A 19859-nucleotide genomic window follows, 5' to 3' on the forward strand; every position below is an offset into this window, starting at 1 on the left:
AAACTCTGTGTGGACTAAATGTGTAAATGAGCGTGAAAGGCAGGTAATGTAAATGCAGGAAGGAAGGAGTGTTTACAATACAAACACCGAGCGGAAGGGTCCTGAGGGGCATGGGCACGCACACACACACACACACACACACACACACACACACACACACACACACACACACACACACACACACACACACACACACAATGTGTGTAGCGAGTGTGAAATGAAAGCGGAGCTCTACCCCACTGTTGTTCACACACATGCAAAGGACTAACAGTTAAAGGGCCGGCCAATAGCAAAACCAGTCAAACTGAAACAGAAAGGGGGGGGCCGAGGGGGGGTTGGCATTAGAAAAAACGAAAGTGAGAGAATAGAATAAGAAAACAACTATGAGAACAAAGAAAAAGGAGAAGAGAAGAGAACTGCTCACCTTCCCCGATCGGTGACAGAGAATACGAGGAGGAACCCTTCTCCAGTCCTCATGTACTGCTCCCTCATGGCCCCAAACTCCTCCTGCCCAGCTGTGTCTAATACTAGCACACACAGAGGACGTGCCGTTACACTCCCACACCAGCGCAAGCACGAGCCCTGGTGCCTCTCATTACACACGTTCCAAGCGCAAAAAAAGATCACCACAACTGTGTTGCATGTATCAATATAGCCTGCATACAGAAATGGGGCAATATTTATGTAATTACCACATAAACCTACATATTATAGCACGCAGGTGAAGGTCTGTGTGAACAATCCTGTTGAGCCTATTTTTATTTTATTTTATTTTAATTTAATTTAATTTAATTTAATTTAATTTAATTTAATTTAATTTAATTTAATTTAATTTAATTTAATTTTATTTTAAATGATGCAAATTCATGAATATTGGTCATGAGCATTCAAAAACATACTTCATTTTTTAACAAAAATTATAACAATATCTGGAGCTGGATTTACGAATGTAAGACATCCGTAGATCTTTCAAACCTGATTGGGATGGTATTACATTTCAGGGGGTCCTTATACGGGTGCTCCTCTGTGATTTTATTTCCCTCAGATCTGCCATGTCTGGGTTTTCCCGAGAAAGTTACAGGCCGCGTTACCTACTGTTACCTACCTACTATGGAATAAAGATTCTTGACTGTTGCTATTAGGCATATTTATTCTCCTAGCGCGCGGCTCCACCAGAGACCCTCCTGAAACTCAAAACTAAAATACTGACACCTATGAAACTTCACTCACCATGTCATTAGTCTGGATGAGTGTTATCTGGTGGAAAACTAAACAATCTAGTTATTAAAAGAGCGATTATAATGGCAGCTACATGTATAAATCACCACTTACTAGATGTATCACTGTTAGTTAAAGATCCTGTGCTAAATGCTGTTAAACTGTAAATGTCTGTTTATATTACAACTGCAGCAAATATCCGAATTCATAGAAAACACAACACACTTGAAACTTGTTTGTCCTGTGGTAATTTTAATGCCATCCTGAGTTTCAACACTGAGGAGCCGTGTAAAATTGTTTCATTACAAACAACCCCCTGATAAACTAATCCAGTCTGAACAGGTCCACTGACTTTCAGACACCACAGAGTGGATTTGGTTGGCTTTGATGTGTTGCGGTAGGCTTGCTGGATCCCTCTGTGCGTGAGACGCAAACTTACTGTCCAGGCGCGCGGGCCTCTCGTCAATCACACACTGCTTGGTGTACGAGTCCTCGATTGTCGGATCATAGTCGGTGACGAAGTACGACTAGTGAACAGGAGAAGAGACAGATATGTCAGACCACTGCAGTCAGCGTATCCAGTTTCATAACTGACTCATTAAAGAAAATAATTTAGTCGCAAAGTCTGTTCGACAATTATTCGGTAATCATGAGCTCATCCTCAGGTGAGACACGTCCGAACTTTTGGTGACCCGTGATTCACCGAAGGCTTACATTGACAACACAGAACCAGCAGGGACTGCTTCGAATGTCTGCTTGAAAGGAGAGTGAATGGAGTCAGGCTCTTGTGTTTACAGGGCAAACGGAGTGTATGTGTCAACAAAGTAGCAGACCTCCACTTCGTCTCCACAAACTGCTGCCATTAGCCTGCCGCACCACTAGATCTTGGCCCCATAGCTCGCACTCCCTCGGTCCTCTCAGGAAGAAAGACTTTCACTAATCTAAACAGCACGAATGCAATGAGGGAGGGAAGACATTCTTCTCATTTTTCTAATATTCTGTAGTCTTCTCATGCTGTGTAATGTAATGGCAACGTAACCTGGGTACTGGCCTAGTGTCAAACACACACAAACACACAAACCATCGGTGTTGCTGGTGCAGAAATTTGATAATGGTGGTTTGTGAACTAAATGCTCAAATGCTCCAACCTTCACAGCCATTGAAATTAGGACCTTCACCTCATATTGCCCTTGAAACCCTGCTGCCCCTCTAGAGTTTTTTAGAGGGTTACAGGAGAAGCTTTGGCAGAGAAAGAACACTTCCTCTCTGCTTACAGGGACTGGATCAGTTGGTATTACATTACAGCTATCTGGATGCCAACTCAGTGCCAATGTTTCTGCACTCAGAGCAGTGTGGCAAACATTACTACCCATATTTCATATCTGTTTCTCTGTCACTGTCACATATGTACATGTGCATGCATGCGCACACACACACACAAGCACACACACACAAGCACACACACGCACACGCACACACACGCACACGCACAAACACGCACACGCACAAACACGCACACGCACACACACACACACGCACACACACGCACACGCACACACACGCACACACACGCACACACACACGCACACACGCACACACACACGCACACACACACGCACACACACACGCACACACACAAGCACACACACAAGCACACACACAAGCACACACACAAGCACACACACACACACACAAACACACACAAACACACACGGTCTGTATGCAGTCCATTGGTTTCCTTGCCAGAGGTGAGTGATTCATTAGTAGATCTGTTCCCACAGACTGCCCCTGCGTACCAGTCAGGGAGTTTAGTGAGTGACCCCACATGCTGGTTTCCTGTTGCCGCACACTTCAACATCCACAGACATCAGAGCAACAGCTCACATACACTCGCCACTCATTACGATCATTGAATTATTGGGGACATCTTGTATCTGATATCTGCTGCCACACAGATGAAATGAGCCCCTCTTCCCGGTTCATTAGTGCACCACCTTAAGCCCCATACACACCTGTAAGACAGGTATGGTGCACGGGAGATGAGCGCATAGACAGTGACACAGCAGACAGGTGAATCAATATGAAAGGCAGGTCTAGGTCCTGCTGCCATTAAACAATCAATCTACACCTTATCCAAGTCTACACACTCCACCTAAAGCCATTTTAATATGTATATATACACTCACACACACACACATCTAGATGACTCACTCTTGAAACACTCTGGGGAGTATTCTTCAGCCCATATACCCCATCCTCATATACCCCATGCCCATATGCCATGGGGTACAGCTTAGCTTTCTTTCGACAGACACAACATTCACATTTGTAACCATCACAAACGAGGGTCCTTCTCTTTAGGCTGCTTTGCTTTGCGACACACAGTCCTCGCATTGAACATCATCCTTACACACAAACGAACACCCCTACACACACTGTTGTGGGCTATGAGAAACTGCTCTCTCCCACCGACTACTATCCACAGCTCTTGAGTTTGTGAGCTCTTCACGCTACCAGATTCAGTCACTTCTCTCCTGCGCTCCGACTGCAGGCCCGGGTGCTAGAATGTGACGGCTCCCTCACACTGAGTCACCCTGCGCTTCGCCAAGTCACCGGGCTGTTTTGTGTGGTGCCTGGCGCTCTCGCTGAAGCCTAGAAAAGCTCTCTGTAACAGGGTGTGTCAGTGACTCAGCCAGCAGGGTCCTGCAGCTCTCAGGAGGCCCCGCCCCCACGAGCACAGGCCCCGCCTCATACTGCTCACCCCACTCCAGCCTAGAAGGAGGGAAGCTCCACCTGCACCACATGGTGGCCGGCCAGTCACGCACAGCCTTTTGGGTAATGATGATGTCACTGAGGAGACATTCCCATCCACCCCCTGCCCCCCCTCCCCCAGGGTATGTTTCACTTGTATCACATGACTGTGTCTTAACACATTTCATCAAGCTCTTCACCCACCCACTCCTCTTTCTATCCATCCATCCATCCATCCATCCATCCACTCTGCAGGTCCATGTCTTTACACAGTAAAGAACTGTTTGCACAGACACCGAGGCCTTCAGCTGTGCGCGCACATGAAACAGTCGTGTTCTTGTGGGTCTGGCTTGCAGCACACACTCGGAGTGCAGGCTAAATGAGGATATGTGTGGGTGTGCAGTGAGACCAACACACAGCTACGCTCGCACACCCACTTCCTCAGCGGTGCGGCAGTCACGGCGCTGCACAGGTGGGGTTGCTTACGTACACTCTGCTCCTCGGCACTGAACACGGGAACACTTCCCCATCTCAGGATGCCAAAACCATGCAAGTGCAAGAAAATCACAGCAGATGACTGCAGGTGATGTCACAGGTTTGACACCAAGACTCTGCACTGATTAGATTCCACAGTCCATACATGGGTATATACATATATACCTATATATGTATATACCCATATATCTATATACATACACTGCCTGGCCAAAAAAAGGTCACACACACTAATATTTCGTTGGACCGCCTTTAGCTTTCATTACAGCACGTATTCGCTGTGGCAGCGTTTCCACAAGCTTCTGCAATGTCACAACATTTATTTCTGTCCAGAGCTGCATTAATTTTTCCCCAAGATCTTGTATTGATGATGGGAGATTTGGACCACTGTGCAAAGTCTTCTCCAGCACATCCCAAAGATTCTCAGTGGGGTTCAGGTCTGGACTCTGTGGTGGCCAATCCATGTGTGAAAATGATGTCTCATGCTCCCTGAACCACTCTTTCAAAATTTGAGCCTGATGAATCCTGGCACTGTATCTTGGAATATGCCTGTGCCATCAGGGAAGAAAAAAATCCATTGATGGAATAACCTGGTCATTCAGTATATTCAGGTAGTCAGCTGACCTCATTCTTTGAGCACATAATGTTGCTGAACCTAAACCTGACCAACTGCAGCAACCCCAGATCATAGCACTGTCCCCACAGGCTTGTACCGTAGGCACTAGGGTACTGTAGGCACTAGGCATGATGGGTGCGTCACTTCAGCCGCCTCTCTTCTTACCCTTGAGTTCCCTTTGCATTGTGCGTGTGGAAATGCTCTTACTTTCACTATTAAACATCCCTGAGTTCTACTGTTGTTTCTCTGTGATTTGATTTCACCACACGTTTAAGTGATTTGCGATCACGATCATTCAAGATTTTTTCCTGACCACATTCCTTCCTCTAAGATGATGTTTCTCCACTGTCCTTCCACTTTTTAATAATGCGTTGGACAGTTCTTAACCCGATTTTAGTAGTTTCAGAAATCTCCTTAGATGCTTGATGCATGCCAGTAATTTGACACTTCTGAAACCGATTAACATCTTTTCGACGACCACAGGATTTGTCTTTCGACATTGTTGTTTAACAAATGAGAAGCTACTCACTGCATCAGTTAGGGTTAAATAACTTGTTGCCAGCTGACACATAATCACCCAAGCAGTAATTATCCAATGGGAGGCTCTTACCTATTTGCTTAGTTAAATGCAGGTGGTGATCTTTTTTTTGGGCAGGCAGCGTATATACCAATATACGCATATCCCCAGATACCCATATACCCATATACCTATATACCCATATACCCATATACTTATATACCCATATATCTATATACCCATATACCCATATACCTATATACCCATATACCTATATACCCATATACCCATAAACCCATATACTTATATACCCATATATCTATATACCCATATACCCATATATCTATATACCAATATACGCATATCCCCAGATACCCATATACCTATATACCCATATACCCATATACCTATATACCCATATACCCATATACCTATATACCCATATACCCATATACCCATATACCCATATACGGATATACCAATATACGGATATACCAATATACGGATATACCAATATACCCACATAATTTATGCTTTCATTTGGGTTGCCTTTTGGAAAGTGTCTGTATTCAGACATGCATGGCCTCAGTCTAAGTGTTGCTACTTTAATTACAACCAGACCGTTGCTCCTCAGTCTGAACACGTCCAACAGATGTGCACCACTCCAGAGGTGAAAGTGAACCTCACACAATGGCAATGGCACAGGCATACAGGAGGACAACCGGAGCACTGAAACAGGAGTGGAGAGAGAAATGAGCGGAAACCTGGTCAGAGCATCCCAAGTTCATCCCTCCCGCTGCCTCGCTAAACGTCCGTTAAACTTCGTTACATGGCTGGCAGAAGAGTTTAGAGATTTCACTCGAGGCCATATTCATCTACAGGTACTGCTTTCGGGACAAAGTGTGCGTGCCTGGACACCCAGCTCTGTTTTCATCGCTTCCAGCACACAGGGGGACAGTGTGCTCAGATGGAAGGCAAGACAGACCCTCCTGACATCACTGCACTTTAACAGTCATCACACTACACTTCCAGTCCGATGGTGAGCTGAGGGAGCATGAGATCACCGCCCACTGGAAGAGCAAACACTGTCCAGCAGGACAGCAGAGTCCAGAACACTTAAGAATGATCATATAACTCATGTTGAAACTGTTGGCTCCATGGAGAACCATTGAAGGAACACTTAAACTTCCCTGGAGAAACTCAAGAAACAAGCCAACCTTTGGAGTTTTTTAACTGATCACGGAGCAGTTGTTTGGTTAACAAGGTCAAAAAGTGAACTGGAAGATTCAACTGAGAATTCACTCAGATTTGGTTTGAGAAACTGCTGGTTTGAGAGTTAGCTGCTCTCAGGATTCTTTAGGCCTTTTCTTCACTCAGTAGACTGAACATGTCTGTGATTGGCCGATATCCACAGCGACCCCCTCGCTTCCTGCATCTGCATGCTCAAAGTGCTGACCTCTGCTGGGATAGGCCGACATCCTGGACCCTGCACACTCTCACTGCTCACACACCAACATCTGTGAAGCAGAGGTTAACGCGAAGCACCAGGCGTGCATGGAGGGCGTCTCTCTCCGCAGCTACTGCAGCGTCCGAACCCAGTGCAAGTTAACGGTCCGGGCTCAGCACACAAAGGGGCCTCTACTTCCTCAGAAAACGCCCACTTTTCCCATGAGCTCATGCAGGAGCCAGAAAGGTCAATGATTCAATAATAACAATGTGAGCAAGCAGAGGGAGAGTGTGAGGTGAGAGTCTCTCCAAAGGACACAGGGGCTTTGTTTTCAGGCATTTTGGGAGGTCGGCTTATCGCTGGCCAGGGGCCTAGCTCCGGAACGGATGTTGATCGTGAGGCAGCACCTGAGGAAATGAAACATCTTCAACATGTCAAGCCTTTCACTTCATCCTCCCTAAGAACAAATCAATGCATTGGCCCGCACCCAGGAAATGAAGCTCTCAGCCAGCAAGCCACAGAAAGACTTCATGGCATTGTGCCAACAACTAAAGAAACCACAAACTCTACACACCCGGAGCAGGCCCTGGGAATGAGGTGCTGGTGCACCCACTGGATGACAAACTATTTCCTTATTTACTTCACTGTTTCTGGCAAGCTCACAGATCATTACCAGGAGTGCAGGCTTATAGTCCAAATGGGAAACAATCCCCCGAAGGCCCATAATCTTAATGCTTCACTGGGACTGTTATCTGCAATTACTTATCAAGTACTTACAAAAATGCTTACATGAACACACATATGTACTGAGTGGCAGACAGCCCGTCGAAGCGGTGTATGTGTGCTGAGTGTATGTGATGTATGCAGCCAAGTGAGCTAAGTCAGGGGTGTGCACAGGCACATGGAGCGCTTTAATGCCCCAGAGAGCTGGTTCAAGACCCCGAACAACAGAGGGAGGGTCCCTGCTGAGTTAAGAGAAGAGGTCAGGACAGCAGATGGCACCATCTATGTCCCTGCTGAGATTAAAGGTGAGGTCAGGACAGCAGTAAGCATCATTTATGTCCCTGCTGAGATTAAAGGTGAGGTCAGGACAGCAGACAGCACTAACCACGCCCTCCCTAGACCGCCTGGCAATAGGCTTCAATCAGTCTGCCCAAAGATCAGACCAAGAGCGCCTGTGTTTGAACTCGCCTGGGGACCTCCACCCCACCCCCCCGTCGCAGAATAGAGCCAGCACCACGCAAGGGCAACGGACTTTCACCAGCTGATCTCGTGCCTACACGACACACTGTATTTTGCAACAATTCAAAGAACTGCTTTCTTCTGTTGTGAAATGAGAATTCCGTGTTACCTGCCTGTTTCTGAAAAACCAGTGAACGGGCAAAAAAGTTCCCGGAGAACGGCCCAGATCTTCTGTTTTGATACGTGATGTCGGCAGAAGCCCCTCCTTTACTGTCTCACACAGCCCTGGTTGAGCCCAGCCACTGTAGTGTTGATGTTGCTAAGATACTGCTCTGTCTCTAGTTTTGCTGCAAAGGGCAGAAAATGTTTTTTTTCCTTGTTTTGTTTTGACTGGCCTCTGGCACTGAACACGGAATATTCTCTTTCACTTCATACACAGAGCTTAATAATGGCTCCTGGCAGTGATGAATGAATATTGGATAAAAACAACTTTTTAATTCTTTTTTAATCTGGAGTATACTTTTTTAAACTGATGTCTTCCTCCCAGCTGCAGTAGAATACTTCTCTACAGGTCGCACATTACAATAACTGGACTTCCCCACTATTCTGATGGATTAGAGGAAGGCTGAAAAACTGTCAGTTCTTTTTGAATGAAAACATGAACCCGGGTCGTGCCTTTGGTCTAGGACGGAAACACAATGACACCCATAAGATCCTCTTCAGATAAAAGTTCCTATAAAGTCCATGACGTCATATCCACTTTAAATACCAGGAAGAGTAGCACATGGGGGAATAGGATGAGGTCACATGACAGCATACTGCTGGTATTCAGTGCCAGGAATTTAGAAGCGAGGGGCTGAACCAGGAGCCAAGGGCGTCTTAACCCACGTCCAATCAAATGGCCCCTTCGACAGCCCAGCACTGACTCAGCCACCCATGTGATCTGAATTCCACAAGGCCAGTTGCCCTCTGATGCACCCTCATGCCCTCTGATGCCTCATACCCTGTTCCAGAGAGTGGGACGGCACCTTCACAATACACTACAGACTATTTCCGGATTCCGGATTTTAGCACATGGTGATGGCATTCTGCTGCGCTCTCTGGCACAAGGCCGAGCGATGTATGAGGTCTGTGCTGTGCACTGGGTCAAACCAGAACCATTAGCCTTTTAGGGCAGTGGCCTTGCAGACAGCAGAAAGGCCATTACAGAGGCTGACTGCTGTAAATACAAGCTAATGGCTACTCCTCGCGAGCCCTCGCACAGGAAGGTGCAACGATCCAGACAGAATATTATACCTCAGGAGTTCAACGTGGCTCACAGTATATCAAAGTGTTTCTGTGCTCGAGTAAACATCGCTTAACTCTGACAGCGAAGGGAATTAGCTCCAGTTACCTGAGTGGATGTTTCTGTTACAAAGCCTCTTGTTCTGGAGCACTATAAATGGAGTCTGCATGGAACTGGTCTCTGCGACGCAGAAATCGAATGTTTTGCTTGTCTGTGCCAAACATTTGTCAGACCCACTTGTAATGCAGACACATGCTCAGTACTGCCAGCGAGTCAAATTCCCAGAGGGCTCCTGTGGACCAAGCAACCCTGCAGAACCAGGTGCTGGTTGGGGACTCTGAGACCGGGCGCAGACTCCCCTGGGCCGAGGAGCAGGCGTCCAGACACGCTCCCGTCACCTGTTGTGAAGGAGGCGGTGCTCTGTGTGTGTGTGTGTGTGTGTGTCACAGCACAGCTGCTCGGCGTGAAGGACCAGCCTCCAGCTCAGCTGTCCCTGCTGAACTTTCTCCCAGACCCTGGGCACCTCGCCCACACCCTGCTCCCTTCAGCCAGGGTTAAGTTCTCTCTACTGCTAAACAGACTAAGCTTCCACATTTTCACATTACAAAATTCAGCCTTCATACCCATGTTTATATTCTACACAGCAAAGTGTGTTTAGAGATGGCCCCAGAAGGCAATCATTTATATATATATATATATATATATATATATATATAAAAACTAAACAGGTTAAACTGGTTTCACTTCTCAATGTTTCAGGAGTACTTCTGTATATATAAAACACATGAGAATCACATATCAACTCATCAACTCATCCAGGAATGATATGAATGATAATAAGCAGGAAAGGAGCAGAGAGAAGATCAGGTCACGTTTGGAAGTGCAGGGTTGAAAATGCTCTTCTCAAACACATTCGCATTATTAGGGCAGTGGTAGCTCAGTGGTTAAGGTCCTTGACTTGTAATTGGAAGGTTGCAAGCCCCACCACTGACCAGTTGCCACTGTTGGCCTCCTGAGCAATGCCCTTAACCCTCAATTGCTCAAGTTGTACTCAGTCATAATTGTAAGTCGCTTTGGATAAAAGCATCAGCTAAATACTGTAAATGTCTTCTGTCTTTCACACAGCGATCTGCACTCCAACCAGCTCTCAGTCAAGACACAGTTTCTCTGTCACTTTGCGGTCTAGGGTGTAGAGTGAAATTTGGAGCTCTGCTAGACTGAGGAGCACAACAATGCTCAGTGCATGAAACATGGTCATTGGTGCTGGTGACTTCCTCCTGGACTATGCGTCTAGCTCTGCTCCCCTGGAACACCTCCCCTGGATTAGCCACATGTACATGACAGCACACATGTGAACACACACGATCACACACGATGTCTTGCACTGCACTACGTACAGCAGTTGGGATTCATTCAAATGATTTCTGTTTTTAAAGTAGCCTGAGCAGCAGACACCAGCGGACACCAGTTCAACAGCAGCAAGGAAAACAAAGGAATCTGCTCCAGATAGTGAGAACCCTGAGTGGTGCTGGGCTGTCTCCAGGGCGTGTGCCACCCAGCTAATCACAGAAAAGGGTTTTGTGTGTGTGCGTACATGCGTGTGTACGGCTGTTCAACACTTGTGGCAAAGCGGGTCTGATGAAAACTTGAACTATATCCCTTTTCTCTAGTTTTTCAGAACAAAGATGAAGGACGGCAGCGGCTTACTGATGGTGGACTGGAAAAACTTGCTCGTCGTTGCTTTAGGAAACTATTCATGCAGGATTTATGACATCCATGGAACATTCCTTTTGTCACACATTCCACTGTTCCTTTTAAAGAATTCACACTGATAAGTGAAGCCGGGTGCAGACGTCACCTTTGGCTGTCTGGATGTTCTCTGCACATGCTACGTCTGAACAGGCCTGTCGACGAGACCCAGGAGTGCATCCACTAGCTGAACAGATCCGTGTGAACAGGACAGGAAAACACACACTGCCATCTACACTGTGTGTTCACATCAGCGGTTACAGACAGACACACAGACAACGCTTCTGATTTACAACCTGGGAAGGGATTTTTCCTCAGAAAAGAGCAGAGACAGTGTTTTTAGAACACGTGAAGGTGTGAGATCACACTCCTTCTGAGAGCCTTCTGCAGTGGTAGCGTGAGTAAACAGGATACCTCAAAAGAAGCGGCATGCTTGTAGGAAAGCCACAGAGAACGAAGCCCAGCACCAATGACGCGTGAGAAGAACACGCGTGAGAAGAACGCGAGGGTGCAACTCCACAAACATCAGAAAAAAACACACCCCCTCTCTAAACACTCCTTTCCTTCATCTCCATCTCTCTCTCTCTCTCGCACACGCACACACACACATACACACACTCACTGTATGTGCTGCAAAAGCCTTCGATTCCTGCAAAGGACTCATCTACCCAGTTCAAAGGCTGTTTGCGGAAGCAAAAAAATTAAAAGAAAGAAAGGAAAAACATTACAGAAAACAAGACGGCCGTGCAGGAGTGGGGCGCTCTGCCCTGGACACATACACAAAGGAACAGAGCGAGCACCATGCCCCATTTCAGTGAGAGCTGTAACCCCTGCAAACGCACCACCTGGTAACCCTCAGACCCTGCGTGCACTGGAGTATTTTTAAATGTTTGAGTGGAGATCCTCTTTCATGACCCAGATTAAGGAACTTCCCCTTTCTGAACCTTGACTCATGTGTTGGGGACCATCCTCCAATGACAACATCACAGAAGATCCAGGACATTCCAGGAGACCACGCAGAGTTTCAGGGTTTCCCTGCTTCAGAACACCAATCCGGCTTGTTAATGAGCAGATGACCTGAATTAAGTGTGTCGAGGCATGGAGAACGAGACCCTGTTGAGTTCTCCATGTCTGGGGCTGACACCTCCTGGTCTACGTTATGCAGGAGTCATAGTCTGACACACCCAGCAAAACGCAGAAATGTGTACGCTGTTAATCACTTTAACAAGCCCTCCAGACTACCTCGGTCCTGGCCTGCACATTTAGAGCCCCCCACCCCCTTCTGCCTTGTGTCTTGTGTGGTGAAACCCAGCAAACACTCAGACCTGCTATCAGAAGGAACCTGAGTCCACTCTGAGTGTCCTGGACTTGTTAATAAGGCACATGAATGCTTGGAAGAAAATAACATGCTATGATTTACAACCACTAACTTCCTGTGTGCCTCCTTTATGGGTACAAAAAAACCTCTACACAAAACAAGCATCATCTTATGTTTAAGTGGTACTATCTGGTCCCAAACAGGCAGTGCAGAATGGACAGTGAAGTGCATATGTAAGTCCAGCCTGCCAAAGCTAATAATTCAAGGCATGAAATCAATGGCATGTCAAAGTTTATTGAAGAAATTATCTGCCATAACATGATAACATAACATGATGCCATATTTGAGCTTTCATCTTAGTCCTGTGTTTTCTTGTTATGGTAACAACCTGGGATCTCATTAAAACTATAAGAGCAGGGAAGAGGAGTAAACTGTGGGGGAGGGTGATGGAACAGCCCAGTGAAGTTAAAGGGGCACACTGTAGTGAGGAGGGTGATGGAACAGCCCAGTGAAGTTAAAGGGGCACACTGTAGTGAGGAGGGTGATGGAACAGCCCAGTGAAGTTAAAGGGGCACACTGTAGTGAGGAGGGTGATGGAACAGCCCAGTGAAGTTAAAGGGGCACACTGTAGTGAGGAGGGTGATGGAACAGCCCAGTGAAGTTAAAGGGGCACACTGTAGTGAGGAGGGTGATGGAACAGCCCAGTGAAGTTAAAGGGGCACACTGTAGTGAGGAGGGTGATGGAACAGCCCAGTGAAGTTAAAGGGGCACACTGTAGTGAGGAGGGTGATGGAACAGCAGCAGTCAGTACGCGATTCCGCAGTGTGAGAAGTCAGCAGGTGTGTAAAAATCAACAGCTACACTCCCACACCCCAGCACCTGCAGGCACACGCATTCTGAAACGCGCATGCATGTGTCCCATAAACGTTTCCCTCGTCTTGCACACAGACCAAGGCCTTTCTGGAAAGAACAGATTAAGTAAATCATCCCCCCCACACACAGGAAATGAAGCGTTCCAGACTCAGATAGCAGTGGAGTTGTTTGCCCTCGCTATCAGTGGAAGTCCATGTGACGCGTCATCAGACCAGATCAGAGGGCCCGCTGTCGCCTCTCTCAGTACAGTCAAAGTGGGGCATTCATCACAGGCTGCGTTTACCCACCCTGCCCGCTCATACATTCACTTGTAGAGGCTTTTCTTCTGTTCAAGGAAAATAACAGCTGCACAGTCACCATTCATGTTCTGCTACCTTTACTTCTTAGGCACGTGAGAATAGTGCGTAGAAACCCAGTAAACACACACAGCCCAGCCGCCACTGCAGAACAGGTCCAGAGCGTTTATCTGTATTTAATGACGCTTCACTCTCACGTTCCTTATATATGAGCTCAGATTTCAGCAGTCTGATGAATGAAGGATGACAGCTTCCTCACACCCTCTGAACTGAGTGATCACAACGGAGTGACTGTTACAGACACAACAAATCACAAAACATATTCTTACATACTTCTCAAATGTTTGTAACTGGCTACACTAGTTAACAAATACCCATGATCCCCTCTCAATTGGGCCTGGAAACATAAGTATGAAATGACATTTAACGTAAGGTCAAAAAAAGTGACCCACCGTTAAGCCAAAAATCATATTGTCTCACTTACAGATGCCAAGCTGAACATTACACAACTCCTCAGCCTAAAGTGCTTTGCTGTGATGTCACCGTGTAAATGGTCGGGGTTGAGTCACCTGCTCGGATGGCGTCTGGTTGGATGGCATCTGGTATCCGGGTTAGATCTATTCATGATCTCAGTTTCAGCCCAGTCGCTCTAGGGTTTTTACCCTCACTAGCAGAGGCCACACATGCTTACAGACGAACACGCGTGCCTAACGTGCACGGCAACATAAAGTTTCAATTCTCAAAGTTATACATACAAGTAAGAAAAAGAAATGATCTAACAAAACGTGTCAAGTTACACGCGAAACACGTCATGTACAACTTCCTCCGAACACTCCCCTGGGCCTCCAACTGCAACTCACAGGCACACAATTCCCCAAACCCATCCTGGACGCCTTCAAAGAACCAGCTGGAATGGAGGAGCTTCCTCAGAGGTTCCGGATTCTCCACGCTATAACACACCAGGACTTGGATGCAACCTCCCCCCTGCTCACAGCTGAGTGGGAACAGCCAACCATGGAGACAGCTGGACTCCCTTCAATCTGGCAGAGGCTGAAACACTCCCTGCGTGATGAAGACTCTCCTCACACTCACAGCTCGATGAAGACTCTCCTCACATTCCCTGCGTGAAGACTCTCTCCTCTCAGCCTCACATTCACAACTTGTTCAGAACATATGTGCATTTCAAATAATACCTCAGAGCCAACAAAATGTGACATATTAATTGATTTTATGTGAACAGTTCACCTTTGTTCATCTTTCTGTTTTTTAAGAATATCGGTTGCATTCTCATTATAATGATTTAGATAATTAGATAAATAGATAAATGTTCATTTTTAACCTAAACAGGCAATTTTGGCTGCGATGAGTATGAATCAGTGTCTGGCATCAAAACACTACGGCAATGTGTCACACACGCTGAAACATTTCAACCTCAACAACGGAAACAGTCCAGCAGATAACTAACCTGGTCACTGTTCTTTCAGTGTATCTCATACCCATTCACATCTTACATAAATGATTGCTGAACACCCTCCAAACCCCAGCATATGCAGGCACGCGTTACGTGGGTTCAGAATGCCCCTGTATGGGCTCTGAAAACAAAGAGGGCAAAACCTAAAAATTTATTTTAAAGACATAAACAGTCATCTAGAAAGGTAAGACTGCATATGAATATCGGTTACATATCAACTACAAACTTTCTGCACAACTTATAATATCAAAATGTGTTACTGAGGCAGAGCCAACTGGCCTTGTTCAAGCCTTGGTCTCTCTCTCTCTCACACACACACACACACACACACACACACACACACACACACATTTTTCCTCTCGAGTTATACAAAATAATACAAAATAGATTTTTTAAAAAATCTAAGACAGCCAAAGACACATTTAAACTTTATCTAAAGTTATTCCTAATAAAAAGTCACCAACACCAAACCTAATTCGTTTTGAATAGGTTATAAATTTGTCACGAGCTGTAACATAGTAACTAAGATGGTTACGAAAGCACGCTGCACATGTTGCACCCAGGGCGAGCTGCGCGCGGGGAAACATTCTAAATTAGGTTCACACAAATAACGCAGTGTCACGGGCTGCAGACCTCCACGAGCGGATAAACCAGCCCACCAATGACAGCGAGGGGTAGCGTGGTCGCTCGCGGGGCTGCGAGCACGGTTAACTAATTCATTTATCGTTCAGTTGTATCACAAGTTTATTATTGCAGTCTATGACGTGAGCCAAATATGAGCGAGACAGCCTATACTCGGCGTTGCCCGTGATTTCGTGCAGCACTCGGCACACATGAAGCCCAGTTTTAAAACTTAGACCAGTGTAACGCGAGGCTGTGCAGCACTTTCCAAAGTCTCGATAAGATGCTCGGTGTGGCGCAGACTTGCTCCTGCATTTGATCCCATCTTGGAATTAAGCCATTTGCTCTTGAAACTTGCGATGTTTTTTTTTTTGCACCGGTGATCTCTTGCATGTGAGAAGCAGAGCCCTAGTGACGCAGGCCTCGAGCGAATTCCTGAAGCCCCTTTTCCGCCTGCGGGGTCCCATCCTGCGGTTGTCCAGCGCCCCCCGCGCACTGCGCTCGGATCCCCGCTCGCCTACCTGGATAAACTGGATGGTTAGCGCCGACTTGCCGACGCCGCCTCCCCCGACCACCACCAACCGGTACTTCTCCTGCACCGAGCCGTCCTTCCGCGCAGCCATGGGGACACCGCGCTGCGCTCGTCGCTGTCTGCCCACTGCTGTGTGACAGGCTGTCGGACAGGAGAATTAAGCGCAAAAACGCGATAAGGCGTCTCGCCGGATGACCAGCCGAACAATAATCCGTTCAGGAAAAGTATGAAGCTCGCGGTGTTGTGAGAGTGAATTCGCCGCGCGTACAGGCTCAGTCCACACGCCCTGTTCTGCAACGCTACCAGACACTGTGCTGCAAGATGTGGGAAAGATATGAGTAATCAGCCCAAGCCTTACACAGGGCCTCCGCTAGAGGGCGCCCTCCGTAAGCACAGCCATGGCCCAATACTGTAGGAGACTCACAGAATAACCTGTACACATACAAACGAATAGGTTGAAGCGCTGTTTGTTTCCGCTTGTTATTACCATAGCTTGTAAACGACCACGCCTTTAAATTATCCTTCAGGCAGAAACAAAATGCAGTGCTTCAGGACTCATTGCCAGCAGAAGGGTGGGGAGGACCCACCAAAAGTGCTGAGCAACTTACGAGTCAGTCAGGCATCTGCACGGCTCAGGAGAGATTTGACTCTTTTCCCAATGGCATGTTGAGCCAGTCTGGAATGCTGCCTGGATGAATAGGTATGGATAGGAGTAGGGTTGGATATGGACAGGTTTCATTTAGGTGATGAATTAGTTAAGATAAAACTGGCTAAAAATACATTAGTATACATAAAATGACAAAGTTTCCTTATTGTCATCATAACTGCTGACGATTATTTATAGATGTGGCTGAGTGCAAAAGTTAGAGGAGACAAATCGCTCCTCATCCAGAGGCGGTGTGCTGTATAGAGCACTGTATTTTCACAGCTGTAAAACACTGAACTCACACCCACCAGTCATTAGCAAGGCCCAGTGGTCCAGTGTGTAAGGGTTAGTCCCAGCTAAGGGAACTGATTCCTTGCTACATTTATCTGACCCAGGATATGACCTTCTGAGGCAGAGACGCATGTGAGGGACCTTTGATACGTTCAGCTACAGGAATGTCAAAGTTCTGCAAAACTTGATGACAAGTCTGGTGAGCCTGGCAGTATAATTGTCTTTTATTTAAGGCTACACTTGGTGCACCACACAGACCGACGTCTGCACTCTCTTTCCTCTGGCTGGCCAAAGGCACCTTTGCATGCGATTTCTTTGGGTTGCGGAATTATCAAATTCCTCCTGACTCCTACACTCAGATGGAGCACCAGAGGAATTTCAGGAATTTCAATTAACATGGAATCCTGTGGTACTTCCAGCATTTACTGGGTCCCTCAGGAACACTGAAAGGGGAGGGTAACAACAGACGCACGCACGCACGCACACACACACACACACACGATCAGTGGAGGCTGAGATCTACCACACCGAGCAGGACCCCAGACGCAGGCTGTGCAAAGACACCCCTGAGACAATCCAGCACATAACAGCAGGATGCAAGATGCCAGCAGGCAGAGCGGACGTGGAATGCCATATTCAAGTGTCTGGAATAGTGTACAGAAACATCTGTGCTGAGTATGGACTGGAAGATCCAAGGTCCAAGTGGGATACACCGCCAAAGGTGGTGGAGAATGACCGAGCTAAGTTCCTGTGGGAGTTTCAGATACAGACTGACCAAATGTCAAAACAGTAATGGCTAACCATGCAGACATAGTAGTGATGTGTAATCAGCAGAAGATGGCCACAGTGATAGCGCAGTGAATCCCAAGTGATGGCCACATCAGTAAAAATGAAGAACAAAGGAAAAAGGAAAGCTTGAGAAATACCAAGTGCTGGAAATGATGTGGAAGGTGAAGACAACCGTGGTTCCCGTGGTAACCGGAGCAGTAGGAGCTGTGACCCCCAAACTGGGAGAATGGCTGAAGCAGATCCCAGGAACCACACCAGAGATCTCCATCCAGAAGAATACAGTCCTGGGAACAACTAGGATTCTACACAGGACCCTCCCAGGTTAGAGGACACAAGCTTGAAGGAAACAGAGACCAACACACACCAATCACCCACAACATTAAAACCACTGACAGGGGAAGTAAATAACATCTTATTACCATGGCAGCTAAGGTCAGAAGGGAAAAATATATTAGGCAGCAAGTGAACAGTCAGTTCTTGAAATTGATGTGTTGGAAGCAAGAAAAATAGGCAAGTGTGAGGATCTGAGCGACTTTGACAAGGTCCAAACTGTGATGGCTAGACGACTGGGTCCGAGCGTCTCCAAACGGCAGGTCTTCTGGGACACTCCCGGGAGGTTAACACCAAGGTTGTCCCAGTGGTGGTAGGGCCACACAGGAGGTGACCCCTAAGCTGGAGCAGTCACTCCAACAGATCTCAGCAATGACAACCATCCAGTCCAGAAGAGCTGAATCCCAGCAGCAGTGGAAATACCACACCACACCAGACCAAACTCCCAGACCGAGATATGCTGTCTGATAGTGGATCCAAGCCGTGCAGGTTTATCTGGGCTCGGTGCTGAACTTCTGAACTTCTCGTACAGTCATTTTGTGTTATTTGTGGTAACACGACACAATACACACACAAACGTATACACACATAGGTGATAACACTACACAATACACACATAATGTATACTTGAATCCTATTGATTTGAACTTGTCAGTAGTCATTCCCTTCTTCTCCAAGACCACCATATTTTTCCAGAATAACTATGTATTATTTTATATTATTTATAGATTTTCAGTGTAAGCCAGTTTAGTTTACTAGAGCACATTATGCAGCAGAGGTAATCCATTTTGTAAATGGAGTGCCTGTGACATTTTAAAAAGACAAATGATTCCAGTTTCACTCATATGCCTCAGAACAAACAACAACAGACATTCATTTAAGGTTGGGTATGATAAACAATAAACTAAAGTATTCAATAAGAATCCTTTCTAATTATTCACAAACTTTCAAGGAAGAACCGTAGCGCATGTTGGGATGAATGATATTAGATGGGCAGTGGTATAGGGTCCTTAAAGAGCAGAGGTTCAATAGTTCACCACGAGGCTTTTAGTTAATGGAGGAAACCTCAGTGCTCTCTGTCACCCTCTTCTGGTAATAGACTTTATGCCAACACAACTGTCTGTTCATTATGCAAATGAAATATTTAATTGGGCAGCATGTCTTTGATCGTCTGGAGTGATTAGGAGTCATGCAACCTGTCCTCTCCTTGTGGAGAAGTCCTATGGTGGTATGGTAAAGAACATAGACACCAGGCAGCTGTCATGGGGCTGACCTTGCATGAACCCATGGGCTGTAGCTCCAGTACCTTCATATGTGGTAATGCTCACTGGCAATTGGATATATGTAGTCTTAGATATTTTAATTTGATATTACACCTGTGTTGACAGCTTCTACAAGACTCATAAAACAAACTGATATTTTAAAGATGAAC

At 46.5% G+C, this 19859-nt stretch overlaps 1 protein-coding gene across 1 annotated transcript in view; it reads right to left on the minus strand.

The window, feature by feature from the left end:
- rras2 (RAS related 2) overlaps window positions 1-16697 on the minus strand; it is a 22844-nt gene extending 6147 nt beyond the window's left edge. Inside the window, exons 1-3 of the mRNA XM_027007424.2 lie at window positions 16361-16697; window positions 1658-1745; window positions 425-527 (exon numbers count right to left, since the gene is read on the minus strand). Of these exons, the coding sequence (XP_026863225.1) occupies window positions 425-527; window positions 1658-1745; window positions 16361-16462 (293 nt within the window). The 5' untranslated portion in view covers window positions 16463-16697. The remainder of the gene's footprint in view (window positions 1-424; window positions 528-1657; window positions 1746-16360) is intronic.
- Between the last annotated feature and the right edge of the window lie 3162 nt (window positions 16698-19859).

This window comes from Electrophorus electricus, chromosome 1 (assembly GCF_013358815.1).
Source record: "Electrophorus electricus isolate fEleEle1 chromosome 1, fEleEle1.pri, whole genome shotgun sequence".
Taxonomy (NCBI): Eukaryota; Metazoa; Chordata; class Actinopteri; order Gymnotiformes; family Gymnotidae; genus Electrophorus; species Electrophorus electricus.